We start from the raw sequence: 27,297 nt of genomic DNA, 5'->3' as shown, positions 1-27,297 counted from the left end.
CTCACAAGTTAAAACCGTGTTTTGTCTGTCTCACTTAAATCTTTCCAGATGAATAATGATTTGGTTCAACGTGACTGTCAAGAACAATCTGTGTGTGTTTGTGTCTCTTCTGTTGTAATCAGTTTAGTTGTCCTCTATCTTCTGTTCTCATGCTGCTAATTAAATCAGCTGCCTGTCTGTTGGTTTAGTTTTCATCTAATTTTTATATATTAAGGGAAGTTTCCCTGAGAGAAATGCTCTCTTTATTCAGGAAAGCCCGGTCTACTCTCTCACAGTTACACATGTTCACAGCAGGAAGCTGTTGGTTACTGGACAGGTACTCCTCTCCGTCTCATGCAGACTCTAAAGGGTAACTTGTGTGTCTGCATGAGACGCCTGGGGGGCGATAAAGCCTGAGAACAGGCTGATAAAATGCACTGTTGCTCAGTTCAGTTGACTGACTGGTTTTGGTACAGCTTTACACGGTCATATGACCAGTATAGCTTATGGTGGCAAACTTTAGACGACCATGTTAAGCTGGTGACTTTATGACTCTTCTCTTTTTGTGCCAATTTTAAGCAACAGTTACTCTCACTTCAAACTAATAATAAAAGCTCAAACATCTCCGCTGCTCAGATTCAGATACAGTAGATAATTGGCAGTAAAAAAAACAACTAATTTCTTTCTTCATCTGTAATGATGCACATCACTTTGTCTGTGGTTGCTAGGATACAAGAGCTGGCTCGTCTTGCTGTCATGCTCAATTTACCCCATTTGCCCCCATCAGAAAGTTATATTTGTGTTAATAAAGTTCACTTTAAGCGTTCTGACTGACAGTTTGACAGAGAGAAAAACACCCTATATGTTTTACCACGTCTCTCCTTGTGATTCGCACATCAGTGTGAATATTCTGACACCGGAGATGTAAAGTTTTTCACTGGTCTTTGTGCTGCGAGCGACGAGGAGCTAAAAGAAAATTTGGAATAAGAGAGGAAAGGTATAACAGAGAGACAGAAAGAGGAGAGGGAGAGGAGGGGGATTCAAGACGCTGGAGACAGCAGACAGAGATGGAAGAAAAGAGAGGGGGGTGTGAATGAATAATTTAGTCCCTCCATTCCCTCTCTCCTCCTCCCTGCTGAGTTGGTGATGTTACAAAGATAGATGAGGAGAGGAGGAGAGAGGAGAAAGGCAAAGATTAAACAAGATGAGAGGAAAAGAAAGGAGAGGAAACAGAAAGAGGAGGGGAGATTAAACTGAGAACAAAGAAAGAAGAGGAGGCAAGTAAAGGAGATGAACAAAAAGAGGACAGGAGACAAGGAAAGGAGATGAAACGAGAAGAGTCAAGACAAGGAAAGGAGACAAAAAAGAAAGGAGACGAGACAAGAAAATGGGATGAAAGAAAAGGAGATGAAAAAGAGAGAAGAGGAGACAAGAAAGGAGATGAAAGGAGAGGAGTGGAGACAAGGAAAGGAGATGAAAGGAAAGGAGAGAAGTCAAGGAAGGGAGATGAAAAAAGAGAGGAGAGGAGACAAGGAAATGAGATGAAAGAATAAAGCAGGAAACAAGGAGAAGGGGTGAAAATAGAAGAGAGGAGAGGAGATGAAAGGAGAGGAGTGGAGACAAGGAAAGGAGATGAAACATGAAGAGATGAGACAAGGAAAAGAGATGAAAGGAAAAGAGAGAAGTCAAGAAAGGGAGATGAAAGGAAACGTGAAGGGAGGAGGTAAGAAAGAAGATGAGGGAACAGAGTTGACACGGAATGAGGAAAGGAGTGGAGAAAAAAAGGAGACGAGAGGAGAGGAAACAAGGAGTTGAAATGAGGAGAGAGGAGAGGAAAAGAAAGAAATCAAGAAAAATGGGCTATTGTTGTTTAATAGCTTGATTGTGTGTGAATGTGTGTGTTGTCAGCAACAGTGTGTGTGTGTGTGTGTGTGTGTGTGTGTGTGTGTGCAGAAAGATGAAGTCAGCGCCGCAGCACGATGAATGTAATTGATGCCAGATGTGTGTGTATCTGTGTGTGTGTGTGTGTGTGTGTGTGTGTGTGTGTGTGTGTGTGATCCTCTCTGCATTCAGCAGGTGTTCTCTCGCTCCGTTCGGAGACCCACCTGCGTCACTAATCACTCGTTACCTAGGTAACAGTGGACTTCCCCGTGTCTGCGCTGCTGTCAGTGTGTGTGTGTGTGTGTGTGTGTGTGTGTGTGTGTGTGTGGGCGGGTGTCTGAGTGTAAATTATGACTCATCCTGCTCAGTTCAGAGTGGCTATCCTCACACTCCTGTCTGGGGAAACACCCACCCACCCACATCTGTTACCTTCCCTCCCTGTCTGTCTCTCCATCTCTCCATCATCCCCTCGTCTCCGACTCTTTCATCCTCATCTTACACATATTTTTTCTTGCTGCGTGATACATAAAAGTAACGCTCACTTGTTGCTTTCTCTGTCTGCTGTCTGTTCAGAGAGGAACACATTAATTAGCACTAGCAGCCGCCATGACTAAACAAAGAAAAGAGCGCCACCTACAGAGATGCTCTTTGATTGACAGGTAGTCCCTGGGAGCTGCGGAGTATGAATGAAGCCTGTGGGAGCCTCATCAGGTGGATCTCTTAAAGAAACAGCATCATAACACTTTTTGACTTTGTTTTTGACATCGATAAGAGAAGATAACACTGTCCTGTCTCTGTGTTAAAGGGTCATTTCAGTGTTTTTCTTAGCATAAACACAGGAAGCAGGAAGAATACTACGCTGTATCTTGGTTTAATCTGTGCACAAACTAAACTGCAGCAGGGGGAGTGATGTGCTGCAACTATTACAGCTGATATCATCCAGCAGTTCTGTGCAGTGTCTCCGTTTAGTAACACCGGTTGCCAGATACTGTCAGTGAGCTCAGGGTTTAGTTAAGATCTCTGTACAGGCACCCCACCTGGCAACCCCACTGTGATGACTCTGATAAGTCACTGCGCCCAGCTGTTGCTTAAAACTTCCCCTGCGTCCACAATCTGTCATTTTATACGTTTCTGTTTGACTCCAGGTAAATCAAACAAGACACAACATTTTAATTTGACAGATTGAGGCACTTTTTTCTCTTGTGTCCAGTCTATACACTCAGCTAAGCTAAGCTAACTGAAGCTAAGCAAACCAACTCTGTACCTCGCTCGCTTTCATCCTCAGCACGGCTCCTCCATCGCACCGTCCTGTATGTCTGTGAGCGTCTCGGGGAACGCACAGAAAACTAAGATCAGCACCAAACTGTCCTCGTCATCCTCCCACACCCAGCATGTTCTCTCAAGGTAGTTAGCGGAGCAGATCTGGTGCTGCACAATAAGTCTTTTTGTGCTCGTCGGCGTAGGCAGCGATCCATTGTTGGTGAACAAACACTTTGAAATGTCAAAGACAAATCTGGCTTTTCAGCATCTCACTGTTGTTCCTGGTTCACTGGGTGCATTTTCATTAACGTGCTTCTTTAAGAGAACAATTATTAGTCTGAAGAGAAGTTATAGACATCAACAGACTCAGCGATCACCTCTGCCCTTTATGCTCAGGTTGCTTTGCTTGCGTGCTGCTGAAACCTTTTTTTAACCAGGATATATCTGTTCCCTAATGGGACACTTACATGTTTTATTTTTGTCACATGAGCAGCCTGAGTGCTGCGCTGCTGTAGGACATAAAACCACATTAAACACAGTGCTGATTTTACTATTCTTATTGTAAAACTAGTAGACATCTTGTGTATAATCTGCTCTTGTATTTTGCCTGTGTTTGGCATAAAATTGTGAGCTGATGGTAGAAGAAATTTCAAAGTGTCAAGAAGATGATTAAGAGTCCTCCTCTGAACTATCCAAAACAAGTTTCCTGCCAAATCTGACCAGGAGCTGACAAGTGACTCTGCAGGCTCTGACTAATACACACTAACAGATGTTATGGCCACAAAAAAAAGGGCAAAATTGCTTTATTTGCAAAAGAAACTGCTGCAAGTTTCAAATATATTTGACTGAATTACAGCATATTGTCGTGTCAGTTTCCATATATATGAACACAGTCATGTGCATTCACAGATAAAAAGATAAAAGACAGTTAAAAGTTGTTGATAAAATGTCGATCAGTGTTTTCCAAAGCCCAAGATGACGTCCTCAGATGTCTCGTTGTCAGTTTACTGTCCAAAAAGAGTAAAGAAAACAGAAAATATTCACATTTAAGAAGCTGAAATCAAATCAAAATAGTTGGCAATTAATTTAATAATCGATTAATAGTCTGGAGCACCAGCTTTTTTCCTCCAGCTTCCTGTAAATGTAGGGCAGGTCCGTCCACCAACCGCTGCGTTCAGGAGCACCTGAAAAGAGAAAACTCTGTCACCAAGTTGCTCCCAATCTGACTGAAACTTTTTTTTTCCACTGCTACATTCTGCAGTTTTATTCTTCTTCATCAGTAATCCAAGGTCATGCATCTTGTCTTTTTTTTTTCCAAGGTACAGTATAGTCTCTCATCCTTGTTGCAGCTGCTCCCCACCAAAACATCGCTGACAGTTTAAATAAGAAAACGAAAGAAGGTGACCCCTGCCAGTAATAGAAGCTTCTCTACCGTCTGATTTAGGAGAAATTCACCCCTCGTACTCGTGTCTCACAGCGAACAGCACAGAGAACTCACTGTCTGAAAAAAAACATCTGTCCTGTCAGGTCTTTGATTAGAAACTCATAGAACAACAGCTGCATTGAATATGACGCACACTTTTTAAAACCTTTCAGTTTTATGTCAGACTTATTTTGAAACAGGTTTCCCTGCCTATTATCTTTTGTTGAGATTACTTTTCTTCTTTAGATAAACTTTTTTGGGGGAAGCGTTTTGCCTTTATTTAATAGAGACAGTCGAAGATCAGACAGGCAAGGCTGTAAAAGTTACTAATTATTAAAAACTATTATTCATTTTCACTTTATTGAGTTTACTCAACATTTCTTGAAACACAAAACATTTTATTTCTAAAACTCAACAAAAAAAAAAATATAGGGTGGCAAAACTTTTTTTCTTTTTAGTTTGAGTTTGATTCAAAACTCAAACATTTAGTGAAGTCAGTTGCCTTAAAGGTTTTTTTTTCTCCCCAACTTTTTTAATTTTACAGCACAGGAAAAGATTAAGCAGCCCCCAGCAGTATTACAATTATCTATTACCATCATAGTTGTCAATGTAATGATCAATAAATCTTGTGACAAATGAACCACCATAAAATCTCCATTAAAACTGAATAGAAATGCAATTTAATATCCCAGTATTACCATACTTTCATAAGCTTTCAATGCTCTTAATGCATGTAAAATATTGGACACTGATTCTTTTGTTTGAGTATAAAAATATGTGATAATGATTTGTCCATCACTGCTGAGCATTAAAGCATCCTGAAGAGCAGAGAACAATTACATCTAATGAAGAACACAGTAAAAACAGTGTATAAAATCAAAATGAATCAAAGAACAGGCTGGAAAAAAGTAAAAGAAAGAGGGATTTAAGAGAAAAAGGAGATGGGTGAGTGCTGTGTTGTTTTAGTGCCTGTAGAGGGCGCTGCTGCCTCTGCACAGACTCAGAGGTGACTGGTGCAGACACAGATATGCAAAGCTTCTCATACAAAAGAAAAGAATGTGTGTGTGTTTAGAAAGGCAATAAAAGCATTTATTTTTTAAATGCATATTTCTGTTTACTTGCATGGTGTGTGTGTGTGTGTGTGTGTGTGTGTGTGTGTGTTCTCCTGCAAACCGTGAGCCATGAAGCAGAAAGATTTGTTCTGGGCAGAGTTTTTTTTTCTCTTTTGTGGGGATGGATGGTGGAATAAGTGGATGGAAGAAGGATGAGGTGCAAAGAATTTTTCTTTTGAAGTTCGAGAGCCGTGTCCCGCCTTCCTCCCGATGTTATAAAAAGCATCAGAAGAGATGAATTTTAATGTAAATGTAGCTTTGATTTATTCATAACTCCTTCACTCGGACTGACCTGGATAAAACAGCGTACACACCAACACGCTCGTCTTCTTTTTTTTGTTCTCTTTTTCCTGCCGTCTGTGAGAGAAGGGCGAACCGGTGGTGTCTTCTGGACTTAAATAGCAGGGTGTCAGCAGCATCAAGGACAAAAGAAGGATCCTGTTGGAGACTGTGGGTTTACCTGCTGAAATGGGACAAAAGATGAAGATTCAGGGTGACAGACTGCTGCTGTTGCTGCGTCCATATGAGTCTATATAGGACCAAGTGTATCAGGATTAAAATGATAAAAACATACACTGGCATTGACTTATTTTCAGCAGTTAAAGACTAAAAAAAATCTAATAAGCTCAGAAATTCTTATGTGTTTATATGAGCATCTTTTTCAATCATCAGTCTCGTGTCTCGTCTCTGCAGAGTCCCACGCTGCTGCTGATCATTATGTACCACACACAGGGGACCGCCACTGCGTTACTGATGCACTTACCACTGTTATTGCTGTTATCAGTGAACCGCCATGGCGAGGCCGATAGACACGCTCTGGCGCCACCTAGTGGACATGAGGCGAGAAGCACATCTCACTTCCCTGATACCTTCGAGACAACTTTGTGTGGGTGGGTGGATTTGTTTTATCACGTTTGCGGGGTCCAAAACCTGATGTCCCACTGTACTTGTGGGGACCGACGGGTTTGTGGGGACCACAGTGCTGGACGGTTTAAAGGGCTGTTTCACACTTAATGTTTGGTTTTAGGGTTATAATTCCATCTCAGCGAGGGTCAGGTCCTTGTGCAATGTGATGGGCAGAGTTAGATGATAAAGGTCCCCACAAATATAGTAAAACAACAATGTGTGTGTGTGTGTGTGTGTGTGTGTGTGTGTGTGTGTGTGTGTGTGTGTGTGTGTGTGTGTGTGTGTGTGTGTGTGTGTGTGTGTGCATCTAAGGCATGCAGAGGCGGAGGAGTCAGTATCAGAGGGAGGCCGTTCGCTGTCCGTGGTGCTGAAATATTTTGGTTCAAGTGTTCTGACCTGCCTCTGACGTCACGAAGCCTCAAAGCGACATCCGATTATTTTTTAATCGCTTATGATTCATCCACTGCCCCCGAGTCGTCTCTGGATCCACACAACAGAGACCAAAATACTTAAGAACGAACAGCTTTAAAACCAAGACCGAGAAGAAAAAAGAGCACATTATAAAATACAGGAAATACAGGCTAGAAATACTACTAGTGCCAATAATATAGTTTGCATTTTTATTTTAATGTGATGTATGGTTGCAGAAATATGCAAGGATTGAATACAAATGCAGATGAGGAGGCAGAATTGGTGAAATTAAAATGATGTAATACTCAAATTCAAATTACAAAAGGCTGAATAAACGAGGCTGGAAGTCCAAAAACTAATCAGAAGTGTAAAACAGCTGGGACTCTTGACAAACTGGCAAAGAAAAGAAGGGAAACGCACAGACTGAATACACAACGAGGCTAATCAGAGACATGTGAAAGTAATCAGTAATCAAAAATGGTGGGAAAAAAAAGACAAAGACAGGAAGAAAAGTCGACTATTTCAAAGTAAAACACCAAAACAACTGAAGTGAAACCAGAACAAATGCTTAGAATATACCAGAAATCTATATTCTTTATTTTATTGTGATATAATTACCTTTACTTTCAAGCAGTGTAGCAGAAATAAGAGGATGGACTCAGACACAGACTGAGGCAGAGGTGGTGCAGTGAAAATTATTTTAATACTGAAAGTCAACAAACAAAGATGAACCGACAAAGGGAGGGATGCACAGGGAGGCTAATCAGGGACAGGTGAAGCTAATCAGGCGGGGAAAAGACAAACACAGCAAGACAGGCCGACAAAGACACGGGAGGAAAGACTCTTTCAAAATGAAACAGGAAAAACCACAACAAACAAACAAAAACTGTTAGCGAGCTCTGTTAGGACCGAGAGGCTTTTTTCCTTGTGAAGAAATGGCAGCAATCAGCATTTTAAATTAAAATCAAGCCGAGATATTTTACATGCAAATTTGACATTTGGGACTGACAGTGATGGAAATGGAACATCGCTTTGATATTTCTCTGCAGAAGTCTAAATTATGCCTCTTTGTTGGTGCCAGAGGAAATGTCGGGCACCGAAGCACACATTGTTCCTGAGAGTTACTAATAAGAAGTCCGAGTATCTGGAGGGGATTACACTCCTCCCTGATGTGATGGTGGGGGGGGGGTTTCCACTTCCTGCCTTCAAGAAGTCCACGCAGCCAAACTCCACTGTCCATTATTCATCTCGAGGACAGATAAATTGGAAAAGGTGTCGAGATTTTCTTTGATATCTTTTTTTTTTTTCCCCGAGAAGAAAGGAACATTTCATTTTTAGTGCTCTTTGTGTCCAGCTGGGTCCCTGCCCAGCTCTTTTATTCTGGAGAGATGGCTGACCTACATGCTGCACTGGAAAGACACATTCATGCTGGCATAAGCAAAACTTCAATCAGAACTTGACTTTTCAAAATAATACTCCGACTGTCTGCAGGTGCATGCAGTAATACGGCATCGTAAACATTTCAAGCTGATAAAAACACACCTTTTGAGTACAGTGCTACACCTGATCCTGCTGTTACATCATGAGGGAAATATGAGCGGACTGTATCCGGTCCTGTAGTATAAACTTACAGCTGCTAACCTGTTTGAAAGGTATAAGCACGTGTACAGTAGACAAACGAGACATGTGAGAGAGGCAGCCCTCCGGTTTATCAGCCTGTCAATCAAGCCCACCTCTTGCATTTTTAACCGTTCACTGAGGCGGCCTTTCATGAGCTGAATACAGACAGTAGGAAGATGTGGGATGAAGTAACGAGCGGAGCAGATTTCATTGTCTGCATTACATTCCTAAACATATGACTAAGATTCTTTACTCGTGTCGGTTGGAAATAAAATTTATACAATTGACTGGCTGCAAAAATAATAACTGAAAAATGCTTTTAGTATCAGGAGTTTTATTTTGAGCTTTTCATAAATGGCTTATTGTCATTCCTTTGACCTTTGCTGCGCAGAATTTGACACTAGAAGGCTGTTTTCACATTCATCTGCAGAAGTGATAAAATAAAATAGAAGTTTATTAATGCCAAAGGAAATTCTTGTGCCAGAGATTGTTCCAAAAGACAGATAAATAAATGCTAGAAACTATGCCTAATAGAATAACAGAAGTAAACTAAAATTAAGTTAAAAGTATTTGAACTTTTTCTTGAAGTAGGACACTTCTTGCATGCAATATTTGTATATTCACAGATTATTTAATGGGGGACAACGAGCGTTTAAAATTAAGGTTGTCCAATAAAAATATCACCTGGGACACAAAGCCACAGAGTCTTGGACAATTCTGGAACAGGAGAGAAGCTCATCGTTTCAAATGAGATTTATGCATCATGAAATATATTTTATTTTAACTATTAAATGCTCAGATTTGAAAACGTGTGAGATGTGTTCAGAGTCTGTGTGTAGGGTTTGCATTTGCGTTGCAGAGGTGCGTTTAATTTTATAGCAAAATGAAAAATTGAAAACTTCACTTTGGCACATTAAGTCTGGGACACTTGAGAGTTTGGGACAGTTGTGGGACGGAGGGAAAAAGTTCATTTCCAGCCCTCGGGGGGAGCAAGTGGATATAATTTTAAGTTTTTCAGAGGTGTTTGAGCATATTTTGTAGTATTTTTAATACTAAAAACATGTCTTAAAGGGATATTTGATATAATGAGACTTAAAAATACTGTAAATGCCCTTTATGCCTTAAGTGTTTGTTTTTAATTGTTTTAACATCTTTATTATCTACCCTTTGTGTGCAAAAGGCAAACATTTGTCTGCAGAAAACTGCTATTAAAAAGGAAAACATTAAGTTATGAGTTACTTTAAAAGTGAGGACTGAGTCGGTGATTCAAAGTGGCTGTCTGGCTGTTTTTATTGATTAGGATATTTTATGGCAGCGGGGACGAACAGAACGTCTCATTAAAAGACCCCAGACTCCTCTGGACACAGGACGGGGTGGGGTCAAATGTGGGCCACTTTTTGGCAAATACACTGAGGCACTGTAACAAAAATTAATTCACATTCGTCATGTTTTATGAAACGGCACAAGCCTTCTTAACAAGCTCATGAATTTATTATTGTTGAAGTTATAGACTCTCACAGGACGGTTTGTCTGGCAAAGTGGAACACTGTCTGGGCCGCAGCGCATTTTAAAACAAAGACTTCACGCTCTCAGATAATAGAGCCTTTTTTTTTCACGGCAGCCATATTGTCATAAAATAGCAGGGTAAACACAGGTGTTACCAATGATACTAATTAAGGTGAACATTTGCTGTGAGCCAACATGCTCAATAGCAGCACCCTGACTCTGTTTGACCTGAATGGAACGGAGCCTTAATTAGTATCATTGGTAACACCTGTTACCCTACTGTTCCGTGTCAAAATGGCTGCTGTGGAAAGGGTCTGTGCAATATGTCCAAACTATGACCCTGCACACCTGCAGCCAGTGCTTCTTTGACTTTAAGTCTAGCTCGTGATGGTGATGTCACAGTAATATTTAAAAAAACTCATAGTATATTAAATATTATATTTTCCTTTATTTCCTATGTGCTTTAGACTCGATTAAGTCAATGAACACAAGTGTCACTGTCCCCTTTTCGCGCCATACGTTCCGTTCTAGAACCCCACCCGGGTACCTGCCGCCGACCGTCGACCGACCGGTGGCGGTGACGTCGCCCCCCACCCGCCACACGCGCACACCCCCCCTTCTTCAGTGGCCCGTTAATGAGGATGACAAGTTGTTTTTGAGGGCGCGTGTGTGACTGCTCGCTCGGCGCGTGGCTCCGGCAGCAGCAGCGGCAACAACGGTGTGGTTCCACAGAGCGCTCGCGCGTTACGACGTCAAGCTGCCGAGAGCGACATCGACAGCAGCTTCCGGTCATCACTTTCAAAATAAGAATAGAATTATGTTTGATAATGTAAGCTTTGAAACATGTTTCTAAGTCGAAATATTCCACGTATTGTATCTAATGTTGTCTGGAGAAGTTGAAAAGCAAAAACACTTTTAAAGAAGTTGCACAATTATTTTCTTTACTGAACATAAATTACATACATACAGGAACTCACAAAGAAATACATAAGTGTGCTATTTAAAATAACCATTATCAAAATAGATGGGGAAAAAATCAGGATATGTATATATATATAAAAAAAAATGAAATTTAGCCTATATCTATGTATATATACACACAGGTATTTTTCAATCATTTGGCATAGATAAGAAATAAACAAGTTCAGAATAATAAATAAATACAAAAAAGAAAACATGATTTAAAATCTCTCTCACAATTAGGACAAGTGGGAAACTAAAGGTCAAAATTAATAAAAACATCCAAATTAGAAAAGATTACAAAATGAATCATACTAAATAACACAATGATGAAATTGTGATACTGCAGATTTTTTTTGGCCAAGTTAATGATATTTAAAAGCAAATACAGATCAGAGATAATATTGAATGGCATTAATTTTAAAAAAAGATACGGGTGTAACAAGCAGCTGTAATGTGTCCTATTAATATCTTTACAGCTGTTTTTATGAAGAGAAAAAATGATTTTCATTTCTTAAATAACTTACATTAAATGAAAATTGACCACTTGATGGCAGTAACAAGCAGCAAAATGACAGAAGAATGAAATAAGAACAGTAGGCTGTGAATATGAATACAGTCAATCGCCACACAGTAAAAGGCAAACATTTTTTCCAGTAAACAGAGTCGTTAATCTAAATTATCCGTAAACCCTACTAAGCTTTAATTTTGAAAGCCAAACCGCCGCGTTTCCGGTGCTGCTCTGGGTAACTCGCGCTAGTTTCACACAGCTGGAGCGGCTCGCGGCTGCTGCATGCGCGCCTCGCGCTTTCTGTCAGCGGAATACAAACGGACGTTTGGAGAGGAGAGAAGAGGACAGAGAATTTGCTTTCTGGGTTATTTTATTCTCCTTTTTTCAGAGGCTTTTATTCGTCTCGCCTGTTGACCATGGGAACACAGAGTGACAAACGGGCTCCGGTAAATTCGGTCGGAGGAGCCGTTCAGTGACAGCAGCTGTTATCTGACTGACAGACAGACCGGTGAAACGTGACGGACAGGTAAACCCGCTGTACGGTTTAAACCAATGGCCCGGAGGATGGCGACCGCAGAGAATATGTTGTAAGGTGAAGTGTTTATTTTGGACTTGTTGTGGCTGAAGTATGGGGCCGTTATAGCCGGTTAAAAAAAAAGCGGAGACTGGACTGGACTGGAGGTTTGTGTCTGGTTTTGTCTGCGCTCCGTCCCCTCCGGTGGACACAACTGACTGAAGAGACTGGAGACACGGACGGAGACGCTGTTTTTGTGTCGGCTCTTTCGGCGGAGACATGGCAGCGGCTATCGCCAGCGGTTTGATCCGGCAGAAGCGCCAGGCGAGAGAGCAACACGCCCACCGACCGACCACTCACCGGCGGCGGAAGAGCCCCGGCAAGAAGCAGGGGCTGTGTAACGGGAACCTGGTCGACATCTTCTCCAAAGTCCGGATATTTGGCCTGAAGAAGAGGAGGCTACGGCGGCAAGGTGTGGAGGGGGGGTGGGTTGGAAACCGGGAAGGGGAGGGGGCGCTTCCATACACACACATACACTTTTTCCACCTTCACGCACGCACGCGCACACACCCCGATCATGCATAAACACAGTCTGACAGACTCGCCCCTCTCTCTCTCCTCTGTGGTGACACACACACACACACACACACACACACACACACACACACACACACACACACACTGTCATGTCTTGTAGTGGCCTATGGTTCAGTAGTTTCCAGGTACATCCATTATTGAAGCCACAGATTAGTCTGTCTGGTCCCTCTCTCTCTCCGTCTGTCTCCCTGTGCATCTCTTAGCTCGCTCTCTCATTCCCCAGCTCATAATTCAAAAAACCTTTATCGCCATCACTGATCAGACTTCAGCAGACTTCAACACAATGATGGAAATGCTCTTATTTTGAAATTTGCTTCATATTTCCCCCCCTGGCAGGAAAAAAAGAAGCAGGTTTTTGTTCTTGTGGAGGTCAAAAAGTAAAAAAAAAACAAAAAACGTCCCCATTAAATCCAAATGAAGCTCATGTTAAGTGATGAGGAACTGCGAGTGAATGCAGATGAATGGGGGGCTGTTGTGATTGTGTGCCATGGTGAGGCGTTCAATAGCAGAGGCGATAAGTGCTGTTGTAATCAATTGATTGTGTGAGAAAGCAGCAGGTGACGGTGTACGGAGAGGAGGGACGGACGGATGGATGGAGGGAGGGAGGAGAGAATGAAGGAGGCAGGAGGCGAGGGACGGAGGAGGAGAAGGAGGAGGAGGAGGAGAGGCGAGTGTGAGGAGGAATTGGTTTTCACCAGTTTGGACTGGTGAGTGCCGGGAGCCAGGTTCCAGAACGTGGTGGGAGATCCTCCTCGCATTCCTTTCCTCTCTTTCTTTTTGTCGCCTCCTCTCCTCGTGTTTTTCCTTCCTCCCTTCTCTTCTTTTCACCCTTACATTATACATTTTACTCACTTTTCCTCCACCTTTCATCACCAAGCTCCTCACAATTTTTCTGCCATTTTCTTCCTTTTTTGTCACCTTCTCTTCCTTTTTCCCTGCCACCTTTCACTTTTCCTCCTGTGTCGTCCTCACACCGTCTGTTTTTCTTCCTTTTTTGTCACCTTTCTTCCAGCTTCATTTTACTTTTCCTCTTTTCTTTCATTTAGGTTGAACAGACACCTCTTACCTTCCTCTTTCCTGCCATGTCCTCACCGCTCGTCCCTTCTTTTCCTTTTTTTGTCCTTCCACCCACCTTCCAACATCCTCTCTATTTTTTCTCACATTTTCTTCTTTGTTTTGTCACCTTTCTTCCTACCTTAGATCTTCTCATCCCTTCTTCCAGCTTCATTTTACTTTTCCTCCCTTGTTCCCTTATATCCTTGTTTTATTTTAGAGAAACAAACAGCTTCTTCTCCTGTTTTACCTCCCTTTCCTTGCTGACTTTCCTTCCACATCCTTCCATCACCTTGTTTGTCACCTATCTTTTTCCAGCTTCCATTTATTTTTCCTCTCGTTTCCTTCCAACCTTCTTTATTTTAGAGGAACATAGCTTCCTCATCTATAATTCCTCCTCTTTCCTTCAGGTTCATGTTTTCCTCCCCTTTCTTGCTTTTTTTGGCCAAAATTCTTCCAACCTTAAATATTTTTATCCCTTCTTCCTGCTTCATCTTACTTTTCCTCTTCTTCCATTTAAGAAAAGTAGACAGGCAGCTTCCTTACCTTCCTTTCTACCTACTTTCCTTCCACCTCCTCCTCTTTGTTGCCCTCGGTTCCTCTGCATTTTTATTCCTTCTTTCTCTTGCTTTTCCCCTGCCACCTTTCACCCTTACATTCTACATTTTTTTTGGTCATCTACCCTTTTTTTTGTCACCTTTCTTCCTACCTTAGATCTTCACTTGTTCCAGCTCCCTCTTTTCCTTCCACTTCCTCTCCTGCTACCTTTAGTTCCTCTGCATTTTTAGTTCCTCCCTTTCCCTTTTTTTGTCACCCTTCTCCCTTACTTTGTTTCTCCTCCTCCTCCTCCTCCTTCTCCACCCCTTCACCTCCTTTTGGTCCATCATTCTGTCACCCCTTTTATGTCATCTAATCCTCTCTCCTTACCTTTGATCTTCTCTTCACCCCTTCTAGCCTTGTTTCCTTCCTTCCTACAGCCTCATTTCATTTCCTCTCCTCATCTCATTTTTATTCTCTCTTTCTCTCTTATTCTCTCCTTTTTAGCATTTTTGTAGGTTTTAGCCTCCTTCACTCATCCCTTTTTGCTGCCTCCTCCTCTCCTCATGCCTTCGCTCCCTTTCCCCCTTTCGTCACCTTTCTCCATCACCTCCTCCCTCCTCCTCCGCCTCGTCTCTTCACTCTTCACCACCCTCTCCATCATAATCCTATTCCTTCCATCCCTTCTCTCATATTTGGAAAGAACGGATGACAACAGCTTCCTCTTCTCTCCTTTGTCTTTCTTTGTGTCTCCTCCTCCTCTCATGTCTTTCCTTCATTTCTCTTTTACCCTTTTTTGTCACCTTTCTCCCTTACCTTCTTTCTTCTCCTCCTCCTCCTCCTCCTCTTGGTTCGTCACCCTCCTCCTCCTCTCCATCCAATCCTCCCCATCCCTCCTTCCTGTGACTTTTTTTCCTCCCTCTTTTTCCACCCTCCCTTCTCTCCTGCCTCCTCTTTTTCTCTCCTTCCTTCTCTGCCTCCTCTGTTGTTCCCAGCTGTGAGAGCTGCTGGTGAAAGCTTGGCAACGTCCACAATGTCTGTGCTCTGTGTGTGTGTGTGTGTGTGTGTGTGTTAGAGAGAGAGTGTAAGAGAGAGATTTGCCAACATCCCCTACTGTCTTCCAGAGGTTTTGTGAAGGAGAGACTCAAACCAATCTGCAGCCTTCATTACTCCATCAAAGATGTGGTTCAGTGCAGCTTAAATTATCAGCTAGAGTTACACTGACATGGAGCCAAAAGTGTCTTTTTAATAAAAATGTGATATCAGTTGACTCATGATATAACAGAGGCTTCTTTTTGTCCACAGCTCGTCCCAGTATGTTGTTCTTATTATTGGTAATTAGAAGTCTGAGCGGAGAATTCATGGCGGTGATGTGGGAGGATTTTACTCAACAGTGTTTAAATCCTGCAGTGAAATCAGCCTCATTAAAGAGCTGCTAACCCACCGAAAACTATCTCATCAGTCAGACTACAAGTGGCGGGACTTGATTGTGACATGACGGGCAGGACTTCCCTGCCAAATTAAAAGATAATCACTGCCACAAAATAATATTGGCTTTTGGTAGTTTTAATGAAAAAGTAAATCAAAGAATTCACATCAGCTGAGTCACAACAGACAGAAAGGCGTTCTGATATAGCTAGAACCTGACTGATGCTGGAATTCTGGGATCAACACCGACATCAGGAGCTGGAAAAAATGTGGATCTTGACATATCAGTCAATCTTAAGGCTGCAACTTACAACTGTTTTCATCTTCTTAATTCTATTAATCAGTTGATAAGTTTCTCAATTAATCGACCACAAAATGTCAGACAATGATGCTAAATGTTTCCAAAAGTCGAAGATCAGGTAGATACACCGATATAGCTGTTTAAGCCGATATTGGGCCAATAATATCAGCTGTCTGCCACTGAAATCCACCTGCTTTAATAAATTCATATCAGACCAGCAGAAGGTCGGATGCATGAAGGAACGCACTCCTCTGTGCCTCCAGGTCTGATTCAACATTTAAGACACAGAAATACATTTTACATCACCTTTTATAAATTAAAAAGACACGACACGCTGTAGAAAAAGATAAGAGACAATAAAATACGTTTGCAGCAGCTTCCTCTGGTCGTGCGTCACACAAACAAGGGCAGAGTGAGAGATTGAGATGTGACTGATTTGAGTGTGTCTGCAGTGGGCAGTTTGTGTGTGTGTGTGTGTGTGTGCTGATTTGTGTTCTGCTCTGACAGACGGAGGCCGGGCAGGTATTTTGAATCATAAAGCAGCGAGAAATATCACAGCTGTCAGTTGGAATCGTATTTATTTAATGCGTGGAAATATTGTAAGAGGAAACAAGAGAGAAATGCATCTGAAGCGAGGAGTGTGTGTCTGTAGGGATGCAACAAATGATTATTTTCATTAGTTTGGACTACAAAATCATTATTTCCCACAGCCCTAGGCGATGTAGTCAAATGTCTTGTTAGTTAGTTAATTAGTCATGTTATGTATTGTGTTATACATATACAAGCACCCAGCTCATATGGAAACCCATATCTATTTTACACGTAGGTCTCTGCAATAAAACAGTGGTGATATGTACCAGCAATAGACAATAAATCAATAGCAATAATAACATTGTTCAATAAAATGTTCTGTAGTTTCACTTAAATGCATGAAAGCACATAACGAATACGCCCTGGCTCATAAACAGCCTCTCATATCTCTTGATAACTGAGTGAGCTACAAGTGACGCACACAGAAGCAGAGCGGAGTGAGAAAATGAGTGAGACGGCGAGGAAATTGTTAATAAATAAGCTTGACAGTATGCAGTTTTAAGTCCATTACCTGCGTGCATTGATAAATAAAGTGGCTGAATTAAAAGTAAGGTGGGTAACTTCAAAATAAAGTGGTAAAAATCAAAGTAGGGTGGTTAATTTCAAAATAAAGTGGCCAAATTCCAAGTAAAACAGTTAACGTCAAAATTAAGTGTCTAAATAAAAAGTAAGATGGTTAACTTCAAAATAAAGTGGCTAAATTAGGGCGGTTAAATCTTTATTAGAAGACACTGAAAATGATTTAAATCACATCATAAAGTCATTTAAAAATATTAATAATCATCTATATCAACTAAAATGAGACATTTTATTGTGATACATTTTCAAACTATCGCCCATCACTCAGTACATGACACCGTGTGCACAGCAGAGGGTCCCGCCCTCACCAGTGCTCACGAGCCCGGCGTAGTGACCGAGATGATGAGATTATGAATATGCCAAAATAATGATTCACTGTTCAGATGAGGGGTTTAGCGATGCAGGAGGACCCGGTGCTCTCACAGCGATACGAGCCTGTTGCACATTTTCAGTCCTCTGGTAAGGAGACCCCAGAGTAAAACAGGATTATTCTGACAGATATTGCAAATTCAGTTCATTCACAATTAAAGGGAATGATCATTTTTTGCATCACAGTTTTCAAAAAAAATGTTAAAAGCACGATGATGTGACATTTTTTGGGGTCTGTACCAAGCAAACATGTTTTCTTACATCTGGAGAACAAGATTTGTAGGACAGGGCGTCTCAACAAACATTTTTCCTTCCTCTGTGATTTGGATATTGGTCTTGGCCATTTTGTGGTTTTGATAACATTAAATTTAATTGCGCAGCCCTACCCGGGTGGAACAGCCTAAAACTGAGAAGGTTATTATTTAAGTCAGTAAATGGAAGAAAATTTAATATACTCCCAGCTGGTGTGATCACCTTGAGATCCCCCAGGAGGAGCGGGAGGAAGATGCTTAAATAAAAAGACATCTCAGCTGCTGTCGCCACATGATCCTGACCCCGGCTTAAAAATGGAAAGACGGAGAATCACTGTTAGTTAGGGCTGCAACTGATGGTCATGTTCATTATGGATCAATCTGTCAACAATTTTCTGATCAATCGATTAGTTGTTTGGTTCAGAAAATGGAGAAAATGCAAAATGTGACGTCCTCAAATGTTTTGTTTTGTCCAAAGATATTCAGCTAATTCAGGAGTAAAGAAACCAGAAAATATTCAGATTTAAGAAATCTTTTCTTAAAAAATTACTCAAAACAATAATCAATTGTCAAAATATAGATTGCCTATTGATAGCCTAATCATTGCAGGTCTCTTGTTAGTAAAATCAGCCTCGTAGATCAGAAAACCAGTGCCAATATGTGTCTCATTAAAGCCACCGCTAGTGATTAATGTGGTTCAGCGCGGTGCAGCTCTGAGGTTTACAACGTCACCTCTGTTTGTCATCGCTGTGATGGACTGGCTCTCTGTGCAGGGAGTTCCCGCGCCTTCCAGTCTATGCATGATGATAAGCAGGTATGGATAATCGATAGATGTCATCGGTGTTCCCCTCAGAATTGTATTCTTGTCAAGGTTGGAAAAGCCCAAGACGGTAAGGCGTTAAAGCCAAAGACAGCGATGATGTAAGATGCAGACCTGCACAGATTGCGTCATTAGGACGAACTGAGGTTAAGGACTTTGTTAGTGTAGATAGATAATCAAACAAACTGCGTCATTGCTGCCATATTGGAGGTGAAGGACACCGACTGTAGTCGAACCCGATCTGAACGTTTTTTAACGAGAAATGTGTCCTTTTCAGCACCTTAAGTGTTCCTCTAATCACTAATCACTCTGATGGAAATGAGGATGAAATGGTTGCATTCAAGTGGCTGCTCGTGAATTATTCACTCGGGTGCTGTTGTGTGGTGAGATGGTGTGTGTGAGAGGGGTCTTGAATGCATCGCCTGTATGAGACCCCTGTGTTGATGTTTTATACGGTGTTAAACAGTGTATTTAGACTCAGACTGAGGCGAATTAACAGACAATATGACATGTCAAATCAGCGCGGCTGCTTGACGGGCTGACTGATTGAATCACATCACGTTATGCTGTGTGTGTGTGTGTGTATGTGTGTTGTATGTGTGTGTGTCTGTGTGGTTGGGGGAATACCCTTCCACTGGAACAGTCTGGAATCACGAGGCTGTTGCCGTGGCAACGCGAGAATGGGAATTTCCCTAGTAACAGACAGGATGTGGAGATGCTGGGAAGAGTGGGAATATCACCTTGGCGACTGTGGGAATGTCACCGTGGCAACGGTTGGACTACGTCAGGTTGGAGCGACAGTAAACGGATAACGGGACGTTAGGTGGATGAATAGACACATAAATAGATGATGAGTTGATGCTGAGGAGATGCAGCAGGACCGTCCCCCGTGGAGAGTGATTGATTTTTCATCCGTTACAGCAGGGAGTCATGCAAACACCAACAATAACTCACACTGTAATTCTACTCATATCAGGGCTGGACAATGTGATTAAAAATCTATATCATGATGAACCATAGATAAATGTAATAATAACATGTCTTGGCTTTGTTCTATAAGACTCTGGATTGGTCGTTTTCTCAGTTTAATGACATGGGTTTCAAACAAAAGAAACAACATTTTCTGCCATTTTACATGAAAAATTACTTCAATTGTTAATCGATTATCAAAATAGTCAATAGTTTAACTTTTTTTTTACCACTTGCTAGGCTTACTTTTCCAGGACAAGCCTTATTTTTAAGCCCTGCATCACGATTCGATTCACCTGTTGATTTAAACTGCACTCTCAATGCATCGACAGGCGCAGATCTAGAGAAATATTCATGGGGTGGCAACGGGTAAAGTTTAATTACAAAGAATCACATATGTCAATATTTTTTTGGAAAAGCCCTCAAATTTAGATATTTTATTTCCAATAACAATAAAGCACTGAATAGAAATATTTAAAGGTGGCAGTAGAAATTTAGCCTAACACCAAACACACATGTTCCCTTACATCTTAGAATATGATCTGTAGACCGGGGCATCTCTGAAGCACGTATTTTGGGCATATATCGATATTCTGATGTACTTTTCAGCCCTCCTCTTTATGGCTGCAAAGGTTTGAACATTTTTCTTGATCGAGACATATTATAACCTAAAGTTATAATATAGATAATAAGTGTTGCTTCTTACTGAATAAAATGATCTGCTGTGTAAGACATCAAAGTGCAGCACTAGAAGTTTGATTTAAAATTAGTCCAAGTGTTATGAATCAGTTACTCAGAACAGACGTCACAGCACAAGTTGACATTTCTGACTGTTTGCGTTGCTCACTCAGTCACGCAGACGGTGTGTGTGCTGTATGGTGGCCAGGCAGGACAAATGTATTTTTGGTTTGTTCGGTGAGTAGAGTTGGATATTGTTTAAAATTTTATGATACTTTTGCTGATTTAATACGTTTTGATATTGATGCCAAAACTTTTTCCCCCCAATATCTTTGAGAAATGTTTATGTTTTTCTCCAGATCTTTTTTTTTTAAATAAACTGCATGGCCTCGAAAAGTCCCATCAGCTGAGTCACAACTCCAGCCAGGAAAGGTATTCTGATATTACTTGCTGCCACTGAAATACACCTGCTGTAATATATCCATATCAGACGGGGTTTAAGCCAACAAACAGAGAGACGGATGTATAAATACAGAGCCAGGCTGGGAGGAACGCTCTCTTCTGTGCCTCCAGGTCTGATTTTCTAACATTTAAAGATACAAAAATACATTTTACATCACCTTTTATAAATTAAAAAGACACGACACGCTGTAGGAAAAGATAAGAGACAATAAATTACATTTTGCAGCTGCTTCCTGTGGTCGTGCGTCACACAAACAAGGGCAGAGTGAGAGATTGAAATGTGACTGATTTGAGTGTGTCTGCAGTGGGCTGTTTGTGTGTGTGTGTGTGTGTGTGTGTGTGTGTGTGTGTGTGTGTGTGTGTGCAGGTATTTTGAATCATAAAGCAGCGAGAAATATCACAGCAGTCAGTTGGAATCGTATTTATTTAATGCATGGAAATACAGACCGCACTGCAACTAATGATTATTTTCATGGTCGATGAATCAGTCGATTATTTTCTTGATTAATAGTTGTTCGATAAAATGTCAGAAAAATGCTGATCAGTGTTTCCCAAATCCCAAGATGACGTCTTCAAATGTTTTGTTGTCCACAACCCAAATATATTAAGTTTACTGTCCTAAAGGAGTGAAGAAACAAAAAAAATATTCACATTTGCTTAAAATTCAGTTTAAAATTATGATTGAAATCAGTCAGTATGTGAAATTCAATGCCAGTTTTGAGATCAGTCCGTTTGGTCAGCATCAAAAAAGTACTGAAGTACTGAAGTACTGAGTGGTGTTCAGTTTGGTTTAGAAAATCCCAGAGAGTAGGCGTCCAGAGACAATAATAGATTAAATCAAAACAGTTACATGGAAGGAAACTAGAGCTGGTTAGCAAAATGAGAATTACATTGCACATTACAATACTAATATTTAGTTTTATGTGGTTAAACTTTAGTTTTGGCTTTTAATTTGGAGATTTTGTCGGTTTGGTACCCAGCCCTAAAGGAAACCTTAGACCACCGGGCTCCTGTAGAGGTGCGCCAGAAATCACCCCTTGCCTTTGTTTGCTCTGAGGTTGTCAAATTAGATTTGCACATGTTAATTAAAACCTCGATTTGTGCAAAAGCCTGCATACAAAACAGTTAAAAAAGGTACATTTTTGCACTTAAGTTTTTCATATTCTGATTTCTGTTAGCCTTACACCTCCGTCTGGCTTGTAAGGGTGTAACTCCGCTCCTCGTGGTGGAGGGAGATCCTTGCCTGCGTGTTTAATATCTGTCTCTCTGATCTAACTTTGATTTATCATTGACTGCAGCACACAACATGTTAAGCAGTGTGTGGGGGAATTTTGTCAGTTCAAATGCTGCTTGCAAGCTTCACTGCTCCTCTTCCCTCCTGCTCCCCTGCTGCACAAGATGGATCCTTCACAAAGATGGAAAACACCCCTGCTCCTCTGTCTCTCCCTCTCACACACACACACACACTCGCACATACACACACTCTTCATAAACTGGGTCAGTTTAAGCTTTCTGCTGTCCCTGTGCATTAGGGTATACCTTTACACATTCTCTCTCCGTCTCACACTCACATGTTCAAAGGGGATTCCCACCCTGCTGTAGCTGCTGCGATGTCCTCGATTTATAGACGGAGAATGGGTGTGGTCAGATGGAAGTGTGTGTGTGTGTGTGAGGAGCCGGATTAGATAATCAGTGTCACCAACCAACGAGAGCGTGTGTGTTTGTGTGGAAAAAGTGTGCTGTCTATCTGCAGAGGGCAACAGAATGGAACAATGCCTGTCTGTACCTGCCGAAGAAGAATAATATCATATCACCTAATGCAGGTGTCTCCGTCTTTATCTCATGACTCAGTCGGTCGGTCCCTCGGCTCCTTCCCATCATCCTCTCTGTCACGTTCTCTCCCCCTGACCAGCTGTAGTTTTAGTCATTTTGATGGTGAGACGCAGGAACAAACAGTGGCCCCTGGTTGTTTAATTGCAGCATTTAACATCTGCAGTTCCACCATTGTGGATTTATTAAAATCAAATGTCATGCAGTGGGGTCGTGCAGCATCCGATTTAAAGGGACAGTTTGAAGTTTGTTTGGAGAAGCAGCAGTAGATCCGGGGTAGGAAGCTAAGCAATGTTCTGCTTTGTATTTTAGCCATCTAAAGAGATGTATTTAGAATATTTTCACTGCTGTCTCCTTTTCCAGTCATTTTATCTTGCAGAACACGGATGTTGCTGGTCTGGTATCTTGTGCACGGTGCACTATAGTTGAAACCACTTGCTCCACAGACCTGTGAGGAGAGCTGACTTTTTGATTGGTTTACTGGATGTTAGGGCCAAAACGCACCCGTGAATTAATTAATTAACTTGTCTGCAGCTGATAAGGTGTATCTAAGTTAACACAAGTGATTTTGGACATGCCTTGAATAAATTAAAACTCTGAACTTTGAACTATGCACTTGAGATTGCTGTGATATAGAGCAGTCAGTAAACTGGCCCCTGAACTTACTCTCTTATTCTGTCAGTAGTTATATAACCCATCATTTTTCACTATATATGTTTTGAACAGTGCAGTACTGACTGACAATACAATTCCTGTGCAGTTGCTCAAAGGTGCAATAATTAAGCTTTACACAATGAACAGTCATATATTTTTAAATTCAACCAGTACCTCCACAAAATAAGTACATATCATGTTCATTTTCAGCCAAGACAAATACAGGAAACACGTGTGATTAAAAAAACAACAGATAATATGGAGGACATCATTTTAAAGCAATTTCATACGTGTGCATGCAGCAAAAAATAGATCTCTGTTCTATATTTGCTGCATGCTGTCAGCCTGCTGCAGCCACAACCTGCTTCATTCACATCTAAATTCCTCTACTGTTCTAACTAACGTGTTTTTGCGGATGCTACACAGCAGACATACAGCAGTTGTGTTGGGTGAGGTGTTAAATGGCTGTCACTTTTGACAAATTAGCACCAGCTAACGCCTTCATGGTAATGTATGCAACAGAAAACTCACTTTTTTTGGTCTCAGGTCACACCAAGGCTGTTCGCTGATGCCCTTCCAGTGGATTTCAGTCTAAACAACCACATCCAACCTCTGTGAGCCTGTAGCATAGTTTTAAGGTGGATATTTGACTGTTTCTGCCCAGTGGAACTGCATAAGATCCAGACTGACCTACTGTCGAATATCCAGCTTAAAACCGCGTTACATTGATAACACTAACGACACAGACGATGGCGGCTGTAGGCAAGTAATGTACGTCCAAAAACCGTGTGACATTGCTTAGCCTCCTACCCTGAGCGTGGGCGTGGAAAACATTAAAAACATCATAGATAACCTCATTTAGGTGAGGGAAGAGAGACGCGCAATTTTCTAATTTTTGACAAAGGGAATCGTAGCTACAAACCAGTGCATCAGTCAGTGGATAAATAGTAAACAGAATATGGGAGATACAGAGCCATTATGAAGCAGCTCCAGACCATCAAAGGTTCAGGAATAATTTATCAATGTTATTCAAGTGGAACAATGACCATGAGGGAAGGATTAGTCCAAGAATCCTGTAATGGATTGGATGTGCCTGACTGGTCTCTCCACAGGAAATCCCTCAGGATGCAGCATGTGGTCACATTGTTCTTTAATGCCAAACTGTTTTCTATCTCCAATGTGCTGCCTTCCAGGGCTTGTGCCGAAATTGATTTCTGGGGATGGATTTGTAGATAAATCATTTATAAATCATTCTGTTGAAGCTGACAAAACCTATTACAATTTCTGCCTTGTTTTATTTTCATTTGCTCCTTCGTTTTTTTAAGGGCCGGTGTACAACATGTGCCAGATGTTTTCAGCTGTTCTTCTCCCTCTGTCCTTGTCTGTGTCTGTGCAGAACCACAGCTGAAGGGCATAGTGACCAGGTTGTTCTGCAGGCAGGGCTTCTATCTCCAGATGGGCCAGGATGGAAGTCTGGACGGGACCAAAGACGACAGCACCAACTCCTGTAAGTACTGCACACTCATCACAACACGGTTACGCGCTTATTGTTGCCAGAGGAATTCATGATAAAGATATTATTGAAATATCTGTAGAAAGTCCAAACAAAAGCTACCAGTCAAATTCATCTTTAACTATGTTCATTGTGTGTTTTGTCTCTTTTTTGGCAAATGAATTGCACTCAGATACAAGTGCAGAGAGAGAGAGTCTGTAACCATGACTACAAAAGAGTATAAAAGGCAACGAGATGGACTGTAAGAGCTTACAGTTTGTTTAAAGGGACAGTTCCCCCCCAAATTAAAAATACATATTTTTCCCCTGGTCTGTAGTGCTGTTCATCCATCGAGATTCTTGGGTGAACATTTATCTATATGCAAGGACTGAAACATACCTATAAACCTAAAAATAAAGTTTTATGTCATGCAAAATAATACAGCATGATGTTCTTTTTGTAAATTATGGTCCTGTTTAGAGTAAAATATACAATAAAGCAGCCGACCTCTGCATCTCCACCCTCTTGTCTGAATACGCTCACTTCTGGCCAAAATGTCAGACTTGAGGCTTCAAAATAGTAGCCGACAAACCAGCGTGTGATGTCTCGGTTTGTTATCATCCAACCGGAACCACAAGGTTTTCCTGACTGTTACCAAAGTGCCTCTGTTGCCCAAACACAAACACACACGGGACTCTGGGATGTGAATCCTCGTCCTGCACTTTGCATGCCCTCCACTCAGCCAGACCGCCTCCCCATGACTTGACAAAAACGCAGCACTCCCTATTCTCGAAGAAACATCACCACTGAACACAAAACAGCAATTACTCTTCCCTCAAAATATATTGTGGCAAAACAAATTAGTAATGTATAAATGTCATTTCTGAGACATGGGAGTCCTGCTGACTGCATACTAGGATTAAGCATTCATTCACCGATGATTGTTTTAATCAGGATTGTGACTTTCCGTGTTTAAATTTATGTGTTAGGACAAATAGTCTGAGATGTCATTTTCGAGGAGGCTCCAACATATGTCACAGTAACCACATAACACCAGAGGAGTGACAAAATAACCAAAATGACTTAGAATACTGAAATAGCAGAGAGGTAAAAATCCCTAAACATGCCAAGTGATGAAATGGATCAGCAGGTAAATGATTCTGATCTTGAGGCTTTACACATAAAAGCCCTTCTGCCGATTGGTTTCTTTGCAACAGGGCCTTGGAAAATAGGTCCAGGGCCTTGAAATAAAAGGTGCAAGACACTTGTAAATAAGGCAGATAATTGAAACAAACACATTTAAAGAGTCTATAACTTGAACATTTAGAGACCACTGCTCAAGTGCTTGATACACTGTACGGTAATGAGTGGGACAAGGACAAATCTGCAGAGTCTATTATATGCTGCGTTAAGTGGAACAAGGTCTGATTTTAATGCGGTTTGATAGACAACATCAGAATAGTCAAGAATTGGAAGTGTAAGGCCAAGGTTTCTGACAAACACTGCATGTAAAGCCAATTCCAAGATCGGCGTGATTCCAAACTTCAGACATGATCACAAGCTGCGTTTAACATTTTACTAATAACTGGAATAATGTGAATAAAAATGCTTCATGTGACCACCTCAATCAGGATAATAGGGATAAGAGGAAAATAATAGTTAATATGTGGTTTGAGTCAGAGCTGCGACTTAATTTATCAAAACATATCGACTGAAAGCATGAGTGAACGGCGCGTGCAATCATTGTTAAGACTTACGTTATGATTTTCTCGGCAGTGCGTGAGTGTAAAGCAACAGGTGTCTGAAAAAGAGAGGAAAGACTCAAAACAACACTGAGACCGAGGAGAGCGGCACCTCAAAACCCAAATTTCATCACAGCAAAGGAGAAGCCACGACAGTCTCTGTCAAGGCCAAACAGTAATTTAGAGACGATCTGTCTCTTGTCCTCATTTGATTTGATGAAGGTCAAGAGACTTTTTTTTTTTTTCCTTGCTGTGAAAAGGAGAAACCAGCTGGGAAGATCTGATGACTCCTAGTTATTATATGAATAGTTAAAAGCTTAAAGTAGTTTGATCTCACAGACTTTTTTAATGTTGGTATTGATTGAGATTCAAAGTGTTTGCAATTAGACACCAATGAGACAGTAATAGTGTTTTCATAGTGGCTCCATTTGGGACATTTCACGTCGTGCCGGCAGTGTGTTTTCAGAGAACACACCAACTGTTCGACTGAAAGTGACAAGTGCCCACTCAGAGGATTTTGTGTTTTTAAGGCCCGGTTTATTGGACCCGGCGTTGCCCTCGGGGAGGAGCTGCAGATGGACGGCTTATTGATCAATGTTGCTTTTTCTATAATCTGATCTGCTCGGCTGAGAGAAAATCAAATGCTAATCAGTAATCACTACACTGGTTCAAACTGTCCTGTCCACGTTGGCTGAGCCGGTTGCTCGTGTTGCAGCAGTGTCCCACTTGTTTACTATCATTTTTTATTTTTCTGGCAAACGTCTTCACATCAATCTTTGGCAAATGTCTCCACATCGCCATTTTTTCAATTTCTGCCACAGCTCGGCGTGTAGATCAAACAGAATTTACTGCAGCTCCCAC

The 27,297-nt window shown here is 41.4% G+C and overlaps 1 protein-coding gene across 2 annotated transcripts in view; it reads left to right on the top strand.

The window, feature by feature from the left end:
- The window catches only part of LOC146304914 (fibroblast growth factor 14-like), a 68,376-nt gene that overhangs the window by 19,254 nt on the left and 21,825 nt on the right, over positions 1-27,297 (top strand). The window contains exons 1-2 of one of the 2 annotated variants that reach the window (XM_084713541.1): positions 11,860-12,555; positions 24,599-24,709. In XM_084713541.1, the coding sequence (XP_084569667.1) occupies positions 12,363-12,555; positions 24,599-24,709 (304 nt within the window). In that variant the 5' untranslated portion in view covers positions 11,860-12,362. Of the gene's footprint in view, positions 1-11,859; positions 12,556-24,598; positions 24,710-27,297 lie in introns of those variants that run through there. The other variant, XM_084713540.1, reaches the window with a different exon arrangement.

Source organism: Lutjanus erythropterus, chromosome 24 (assembly GCF_056507025.1).
Source record: "Lutjanus erythropterus isolate fLutEry1 chromosome 24, fLutEry1.hap2, whole genome shotgun sequence".
NCBI lineage: Eukaryota > Metazoa > Chordata > Actinopteri > Lutjaniformes > Lutjanidae > Lutjanus > Lutjanus erythropterus.
Note: the sequence above shows the minus strand (reverse complement) of the source record. Positions and strands in the feature narration are given on the sequence as shown.